We start from the raw sequence: 10,013 nt of genomic DNA on the forward strand, positions 1-10,013 counted from the left end.
GTTTAGAGAGGCTTTTTAAAAAGAAAAGAAAGGGGGAATATAAGATAACTGATCTTACTCCGGCTGCTTCATCATCATCAATATTATCATCACCTTCAGGCTGCAGAACACAAAACAGTCAATTCACATGAACATGCACATTTATACCGGTTTAATTTCAATGATTTCTTGCCCCAGTCCCCTCCCCCGCTCGTTTTACTGTTGTTTATCACCTCAAGCGGAAAAGTAAACTTCTCATTGTCACAATACATGTACATGATAGCACTGGAGAAAAACAAATAAAAAAACACCTTACATACATTAACAGCTAGACGTTGACAGACACAACATTTAAGTTGTTGCTGAAGTGTACAAGTATCGAGGGGGTGGACGCTTAGTGCCCCCCCCCCCCACAAAAAAAAATATAGAGGTAGGGTTGAAGCTTGCTAGAATTTGGAGGGAGATAAAATTATGCCTGTGATGATTGTCTAATAACCGTTTTTTCCATTTTTGTTTTTTCTTAAAAAATACTGACAACTACTTTGAGGTTATTTCTTATCAACATGAACATCTGAATAACTTTTTTATTGTTCCCCTCCCCCTACCACCCAATTAAAGAAATCCAGTTTAAAAGGCAACTTGTTAAAGAAAACTTTTGCAGGAATATCCTGTACATGCAGGGCAAAAAGAATGAGTGCAATACATAATGCAAATTCAAAAACCTAAAAAATTGCAAGATAGCAACCTCAGAAATTATTATTTTTAAACTTAAACTTACATGTTCAGCATGCCTCATAGCAAAGAGTCTGAAGTCTACGAAGATATCACCTGGGATAACTTCACTGTAGGGTAGAGACATAAAAAAAAACAGAGTGCACGCTCAAATCATAGTGTTATTTACATAAAATAACACTAGAACGGCCACATTGTTTTGACTTACTTGAAGAATCAAGTACAAGTCTCAAATGCCTGTCTCCGATTGGATGAAAATGGAGTTGTGTTTGATTTTCAAAGTTGCATTCAATTACAACTGTTTCAGGAAGGGGCCCATAATTGCAAGTTCTGTTACAGTGGTTAATATTCTTAATCATAAAACAGAAGAGAAAATAACAGAATAAATTTGGTGGTTTTAAAAACATTTCATCGAATTTAACAGAAGAGGAAATAACAGAATAAATTTGGTGGTTTTAAAAACATTTCATCGAATTTAACAGAAAAGGAAATAACAGGATAATTTGGGTGATGTTACATACAGTACATTGAGTCAACAGCAAAATAAATCACATGGTTTATTGTAATGGTATGGTATGCAGTGAAACCTAGCACCATCTAAAAAGGACCTGAATTATTCCATACCCTGCGGCTTGCCGCCAATCTCTGAAGAACCAGAGGAAGGAAATCCACAAGTACAAATATTATTATTATTTATTCGGCAAATAATATTCAAAAATACATTTCAGTGTAAACAATACAAAATAAGAAATACCAACCAATGGAACGCCAGGGACAGAAAAGTTAACTTAACTACTGTGGCATAAATCCTCCTGTCCCAATTCCAGTGGTTGATTAATAACTTAACAATAATAAAATACTCTTAATTGTAAAGGGGTGCGGCATGCGATTAATGAAATATATAAATAAATTTAGTTACTTCTAACTGAAAATGAGTGGAAATGACGGGAAAGGGGAATTAAGCTGAATGAAGGTGACCAAGAGAAAGGAAAGGAGAGAGTGGGCGAGAGAGAGGGGGGGGGGGGATAAGGAAAAGAAAAGGTGAAACAGGCAAAGGAATTGTGAATGTACCCAAAATGGTACAATAATACCTAAAATAAGACTAACTTCTAAGGAATCAAACACTAAACAATTTCTATGGGATTGAACACTTAACAACTTGCTTAAATCGGGGGCTGGCAATTTTCATTCCAGGCAATGCCTCTGCAGGACAAACCACAGCACAAGGGCTATTTCATCCAAATATTAATTTTTTTTGTGCTCTTTTCTTGGCTTACATACTTTTCTTTGAGTTCTTTGACGATCCATTCCATTCTTGTAGCTTTCTGTTGATGTGTGAGACCATCAAAGCTCTGAAGTTTCTTGTTATCAATTCCAGTCATACCTGTAGTTAAAAAAAACAGAAGCACACACCATAAATCATGTATAATATACACCATTACACTACTGGTACACATTACATTGTGTTTGTTCGTTGTAAGTTATTTCCACAGCGAAATGATCTCCTCAGTATACTCTCAGTGTGTCTGCCACAAGGTCGATAAGCTGCTACAAGTATGGTAGTGGATCGTATTTACCAAACACTTTTCATGAATTCAATCATATCAGACACATTTTCTCATACATTTCACCAAACTTTCACCATAAATATACACAAATACCTACAAAATATAAATATATTAAAAATTTTACCGAAATCATTTTTCTTTTTCTACAATATCAGCTTCCAATCGTACCCCCTTTCGCAAGTGAAATATTTTGGTCACTTGAAAAAGGTATTGTATTACTGAACGCGTGTTTTCTATGGGAAAAGTTCAGAAAACAACAAAATTACTGATGAGCTATTTTGACCATATTTTGTTATTTTTAGAATATCAAGAATTTGAAAATGTGTTTTGACCTTTTTTCATCATCTTTCTATTCAACTTTCAAGTTCTCTTTGGAAGGATGTTGTAAAATTTTGAGGGTATGAAATCATTTTCTGATGCCTACGATGCGCATGTTTGGTAATACAAGGCTGGTCGGTAATACAATCACTCACTATACTATGTACTACAACAACATGCTAGTACAGGTACATATTATATTGGCCTATTTTATAAAAATAATAATAATAATATGAACATTTGTAATGCGCCGGTATCCATCATAAAAAGATGCTCATGGCGCAATAAAGAAAAGAAAAAAAGAAAAGGAAAAAGAAAAAAGAAAGGAAGGAAGAAAGAAAAACCTACTAAAAAGAGGGTAGAAAAACAATTACCTAAAAGCTTGCGTGAATAACCAGGTTTTAAGAGAGCTTTTGAAAGTGGTGAGACAAGAAATATTGCGGATTTCTATTGGAAGTTTATTCCATAGTTTATTCCATAGGAAAGGCCCAGCATGTTGAAAAAAGAAGTGACATAACAGTTTTTAATGTGTTTAAATGTTTCAAATTGAAAAATTTATTAAGGCCAAGTTTCAACGGGAAACACAGTATTATCCTGGGTTGATGAGATTATGGCTCAATAACCATCATGCTATTCTAAGGACTGAGCCATTGGTAGATGTCAATCCAAAATTACATGCCTACAAAGTTCTACATGTAACTCGTCTACCCCCTACACACTCTCAGTGAGTCAGTCCATACATGTATAGATCTCTCTCTCTTCCAAATCAGACTCGTTTCGTGCCTTTATATTCAGTTCACAATACACTTTTCATTCATGATTCCGAACATGAATATTAAACTGAAGTCCTCTTTCATTATGATTTACGCTTTCCAAAAAGAACAGAAGGCTCAATATCATTTAAAAGTTAAAGGACAAGTCCACCCCAACAAAAACTTGATTTAAATAAAAAGAGAAAAATTCAACAAGCATTTAACACTGAAAATTTCATCAAAATCGGATGTAAAATAAGAAAGTTATGGCATTTTAAAGTTCCGCTTCATTTCACAAAACAGTTATATGCACATCTCGGTCGGTATGCAAATGAGGAACTGATGACATCACTCACTCACTATTATCTCTTTTGTATTTTATTATAATTTATTTTCTCGTCATTGTTATGTGAAATGAAGTTTCATTCCTCCCTGAACACGTGGATTTCTATTATTTTAACATTTTGTGCTTCAGGCATGGAGGTCCTAATCGTCAAATTCGTAAAAATTGAAATATTGAATAATTCAAACAATAAAAAACAAAAGAAATAGTGACTGAGTGACATCATCGACTCTCTCATTTGGATGGAACTGGCTCGTTTATATACAGCAGAGGCGCTGGTCAGAAAATTGGGATCGTCCCAGTTTACAGGGACTGTCTCAGTTTATAAGGATTTCTTCACACAAGAAATCTAGGAAAGTTCATTCACCTGTCAAGTGCCGACACCAATCAAGTGTGCTAGTCAATGTAAACATATCAGGTTTCATACATGTAACAAGATTATTGGAAGACCGTAAGTCATGAAAAAATAGACGGTGAACTGGGGGGAATTGAGGTCAATGAATCTATTTTTAGCTCAATTTCCGTAATTGCTGTCTTTGTTCCGTAGGGGGAAGTGGAAAAAAACGTCCCCATAAACAAGGACAGTCTCAATTTATCAAGACATGATTTGTCTTGGTTTATGACTTTATGAGGATATCCTTGTTTTCTGGGACAATCCCAATTTTTGGACCAGCGCCTCTACTGATATAGGCCCTAACTAAATAAGCGAAACTTTGATATCATAACTTTATTATTTTACCTCCGATTTTGATGAAATTTTTCAGCATTGTGCTTGTCTGATTTTTCTATATTGATTCAAATCAACATTTTTCTGAGGTGGACTTGACCTTTAAAAACATGTGTTTTAATTTGCTAACTGTGAAAGGGGTAGAATGCCAGTAAACCCCACCCATGGGTTCATATCGTCTCGCGAGCGAAGGATTATCAGTCATACGCACGCGACACACCACTACACTTCGAAAATACAGTGGGCTTTTGCCCACATAAAATATTATGTATAAATAGGAGTGGGCTATAAATGGGTGATTTTTGGTTTTACTGTGGGAACAGTTTTTTTGTGTCCCTTTTACCTTATCTCAACATGAAATGACAATATTTTTGTCTCGGGTCCGAGAAAAAAGTGTGCCGGGCCAAAATCCAAAATGGCCGCCAAAACCCCCCAAAATCACAGTTTTGGCCACAACTTCTTTATTTGGTGGTCTTTTTCTGTGGTTTTGGTGTCTATTCATATGTTTTAGGGGGCAGGCAATTTGTTTTTCCTATAATTAGCACTTTTAAACCATTATTTGTAGAGTTAAAAGGTAATTATACCTAAATTTTCCAATTTTTATAGCCTTTTTTCAGCCAAATGTATGTTTTATCGTCCCGGAGTTCTTGGATATTAGATGGTACGAGGTCAACAATAGCAAGCAGCTTTATAGAGCTATATTGCATTTTACTCCTCTACTATGGGTTTTACGGATATTTGTGAAATATATCTTTTTAAATAAAAATGTTAATTTTCCATAGGGGCAATACAGTATACAATGTACTGTTACTGTACACACTTCACTGCATATTTCCATGCATTGACCATCATGACATATGACAAGGCCTGTATATAAACTATAGTGTCATAGAAATAAGCTCTTAAGGTTTAAAATTAGATTGTGAATTGTGAATTTGATTGCTTGTCAGCTGATGTACATGATGAAACCAGCAACGTAAATTGCACATAAAATATCACATATCATATACGTACATCACATATCTACATGTAGCTATATCTTCTTCATTTGGAGGCTTTTTTTACCTGGTTGTGGTGTCTATGCTGGCCTATGTTTATGGGGTCAGGTAACTATATAATCATGGTAACGTTGATCAACAGCCAATCAGAACCAAGGATTCCATGTAAGTTACCATTAAGTTAACATAATGGTAAATTTTTATGCAACGGGGCCCAGAATATCTACAGTTTAAATGCCATGATGTGGGGTTAATTAGCTTTCTCCGCCCCCTGAATTAGTATATTTGACAAAACATGTCCTCAGTTTCTGAGACAAAACATATCTTCAATTTCTGAGGCGTCTAATTCTAAACCTAAGAGCTCATTTCTACATGTATAACACTATAGTTTATACATGCCTTGTCATGGTGGCCAATGCATTTATGCAGTGCAGTATGTACAGGACATTGTATACTGTATAGCCCCTATGGATAATTAACATTTTTTTTAAATTTAAGATATATTTCACAAATATCCGTAAAACCCATAGTAGAGGAATAAAAGCGATATAGCTCTATGAAGCTGCTTGCTATTGTTGACCTCATACCATATAATATCCAAGAACCCCAGGACGATAAAATCTACTTTTTGGCTGAAAAAAGGCTATAAAAATTGAAAAATTTAGGTATAATTACCTTTTAACTCTACAAATAATGGTTTAAAAGTACTAATTATAGGAAAAACAAATTGCCTGCCCCCAAATACATATGAATAGACACCAAAACCAAAGAAAAAGACCACCAAATAAAGAAGTTGTGGCCAAAACTGTGATTTTGGGTGGTTTTGGCGGCCATTTTGGATTTTGGCCCGGCACACTTTTTTCTCGGACCCAAGACAAAAAATATTGTCATTTCATGTTGAGATACATTACAAGGAATAAAAAAAAACTGTTCCCATATTGAAATTACAAAAAAAGTATTTTTGACCCATGTATAGCCCACTCCTAGTATAAATAAATATTCCACATCCTGCTATGACACTTACCGAATCATTTAGATCCTTCCGTGACTTCTCCTTGAAGTTTCTTTCTAAAAATATGTATATTTTCTTGATCTTTAGTGAAGATTTTACGGAGATAGAAATCAGTCAGCGTTGATATCAATTTTCTCCTGAAGAGGGCGCGCGATTTATATTCATATCAAAGACACGACAAGGGAAAGAATAGGCACCTACACTATTTTACACGCATATCGACGCAAGGCATTACGCAAAGTCCGTGAAGTGTCCAATCTTTTCATTGTATAGACTTTGGTATACCGTATACGTATTATTGACGTTCGTCAAAGCTTGTACTGCTGGTTTCTTTCCAGGCACGTATATTATTTTCATTTTTTTTATCAGTCATCTTTTTAAATTAATGCAAATGAGTGTTATCATCACCAATAATAATCATTAATTATGTTTTTTTAAGGCATTTCATTAATTGGTGCCCATAATTAGTAAATTAATCATGAGGATTGCGCATTCAAAGAATTTAGATACAGTTATAAAATTACCGAGGAGCTGAATCAAGGTTGTGAAATTATTAGCGCCACCAACGGGCTTCCTTGTATTTCCGTGGAAGAGACAAGCGAAGTCACTTTCGAGGCCGAGGTAAGCAAAATGTGCTTTTTTTATCGGATTATTATTTTATTATTATTTTTATATTCAACAAACTCTTGCTACTTACCGGCAAGAGCCCCGGTGCGTAGCGAGAAGGAGCTTCGGCAAATATTACTTCAGCAATGAAGCGATGTTTGCCGACTACTTCGAAATCCAGGGTCAAACACGGTCTATTGTACGAGGTTAGTACATACTAACCTCGTACAATGTGTGAATGAGTAAACCCTTACAACTGTTACCGGTAGCCGGTAGGCATGGTAGGCCTAGCCTAGGTACTTCTTCTTCTTCTTCTTCTTGTTCTTCCTCCGCTTTTATCGGAGATCAGCATCAAAATGCAGTATGTCGTAATCCATCCATCCAGTACATTGCATTTGAAGATTAAATTACATAATCAATTCATTGAGGACAGGAAAGAGATACGTTTCATATGAATTTTATATAGAAATAGTAGAGTATCTGTTACAAGCTGACAGCAAACTGAAGAAGGAAGATTAAGAGAGCTTGGTAAGAGGACCACTCTACTATAATGGTTGTTCTTGAAGGGGTCATATAGACATACTATTTCATCGTGCATATGCCTTCTTTTCAGTTTTGCATGAAGGTCTGCCCTGTGAGATAAGAAATAGGTACAGGATCCAACAAAATGATCTGCATCTTCCTCTTCCTTGTTACAAAGCTGGCACGTGGCTGTATTTGACTTTTTAATAGTTAGAAGTCTTGCCTGAACAGGGTATGTTTGGCACAGCAGTTGGGATCTGATCATTACAGCTTGGCGCAAGAAGTTAGAACTGCTATTACGTGGATATAGATGATTTGGAGGGGGGATACTGATGCTCCTCCAGAAAGAGAGTGTGGATTTTAACTGAACTGCCTCTGATGTTTTGCAGACTGTAAATTGTTAATTGTACTGTTAATTTAGAGTTAGTCATTGGCTATTTAGGCCCTATGCTAACTATAACTCACTTTGTAAAAGCATCTTCATATTTGTTCCGCCTAACAGATCCATGAGGACGTTTTTCAGCAGCATGTCATACTTATTGAGCCTGAGATTAACCCAGGCTGTGAAACCGTTCATTCGCGTTCGGAGCGACATGTTGGCAATGCTCCACCGGACGACTCCTCAACGGTCCCGGCGCGAGCGGGGGAGAAAGTTTAGCCGCTACTGTACTCAGTCAAAAGTCTCTCGTATCCGCAAACGGCCGAGCATTTATGATCCGATTCTTTCGAACAAACACCGCAGTACATGGTCGGACATTATTTCAGATAAATCCATTGATTCAACAGTTATCATTCGAAATTCTGCACCTCAACATAAGAGTAAAACGGTCTTTGGTTAGTAGTAAGTGTCGAAAGCAGACACATGCAAATCGTATATCAATTTGATGCCATGGAAAATGTCAACAAATTGAACTGGGCATGCGCAATTAGGATTGAGAGGCCGAGCTGGGGGTGGGGCATGGACAGGTGTATGGTGTACTGTACATTCAAAGTATGAATAAAAATGCAAATTTTAGGGCCTAGACTTTGCCAGATAATTGATATATTGCCCATATACTGTCTTCGGCTTTTTATAGTTTATTTTCATCATGACATCACATTTCTTTCTGAAATTCCTTTTTTTTTCTCTCGCTCGCTATGACTTTTCCGAATCGTATATGAAAAAATGGGATCGACAAACAAAATAGGGGCCGAAAACGGTTTTGAAAGTGGGGGGGGGGGGGGGGGGGGCTGACCATGCAAATTCACAATCAGATGGTCATTTTACGTTTTTGCAAATGCAGTTTGGAAGACCCCCCCCCGGATCCGCGGCCCCTGTATTATTTTGTTGTTGTTATAGCTCCTTGTATAGTATGTTGTGCTTATGTTGTATTTTTATTTTTTCTTCTGTTTCTATGTTTTTAATGATGATCCTTCAATTTGTAAGGATTCTATATCAATAAACTTTTGAATTGAATTATATGGTAGGTTTTATGGATAATCAACATTACAATGCAAGCAATAATCTGCGACTATTTCCACGCACGCATGCCCTTCACGTTCTTATCAAATTTTACTAAAGCATTTGTTCGTAATAATCGTTCTTTAGATCTCGACATTATGATTAGGCCTAGCTATACTAATTATTTACTGACATTATGTCTTCTTTTTTTAGTTCCTGTTATCGTATTGTTTATCATATTGTTCATGTGTTTTTGTCAGTATTTTGATAAAATTGCCCCCTCCCCCCCAAAAAAAGAAAAATCCTGCAAAATATTGCAATATTGTTATACCGATGTTTTATTACTTCTCTATAAATAACATAAATAAATGACGTCGTCTCCTTTGGTGCACACACTGTAAAAACTGTGGTGTTATAACAGACATCAGTTGGTGTTGATAGAGCACCACACCCTGAGGTGTTAAAATTAAGAGATTGAACATAACACCAAAGAGCGTAAACTTTATGTTACAACCAAAGGTGTTGTAATAATACCAACACTGTCAATTTAACATCGGTGTAAAATAACTGGTGTGGTCCTGTAAATACACTGCGGTTAACACTGCAGTTTTTGCTGTGCAGTAAAAATCATTCGATGATTTAAACAACGACTTTAGGCTACTGTTTAAACGTCTAAAAATTGTAATAAAAAACACGAGTTTATGCTTTGATCTTTAAAAGTCAAGTCCACCCCAGGAAAATGCGGACTTGAATAAATAGAGAAAAATCAAACTAGCATGCAGAGTGCTGAACATTTCATCGACATCGGATGTCAAATAATGTTATTACATTTTAAAGTTTCGCTTATTTTTCACCGTAACAGTGATATGCACAACGAGGTGAGTCAGTCGATGATGTTCATCACTCAATATTTCTTTTGTTTTTTATTGTTTGAATTACACAATATTTTTTTTATAGATTTGACAATATGGACCAACTTGACTGAACTATGTTCGGGGAGGAATTAATCATTGTA

The 10,013-nt window shown here is 35.9% G+C and overlaps 1 protein-coding gene across 2 annotated transcripts in view; it reads right to left on the bottom strand.

Annotated features, from left to right (window-relative positions):
• LOC121421175 overlaps positions 1–8,471 on the bottom strand; it is a 49,032-nt gene extending 40,561 nt beyond the window's left edge. Inside the window, exons 1-3 of one of the 2 annotated variants that reach the window (XM_041615834.1) lie at positions 8,023–8,471; positions 1,993–2,095; positions 758–821 (exon numbers count right to left, since the gene is read on the bottom strand). In XM_041615834.1, coding sequence (XP_041471768.1) covers positions 758–821; positions 1,993–2,095; positions 8,023–8,152 — 297 coding nt within the window. In that variant the 5' untranslated portion in view covers positions 8,153–8,471. The remainder of the gene's footprint in view (positions 1–757; positions 822–1,992; positions 2,096–8,022) is intronic. The other variant, XM_041615835.1, reaches the window with a different exon arrangement.
• Between the last annotated feature and the right edge of the window lie 1,542 nt (positions 8,472–10,013).

The sequence above is a fragment of the Lytechinus variegatus genome, chromosome 9 (assembly GCF_018143015.1).
Source record: "Lytechinus variegatus isolate NC3 chromosome 9, Lvar_3.0, whole genome shotgun sequence".
NCBI classification, from domain to species: Eukaryota; Metazoa; Echinodermata; class Echinoidea; order Temnopleuroida; family Toxopneustidae; genus Lytechinus; species Lytechinus variegatus.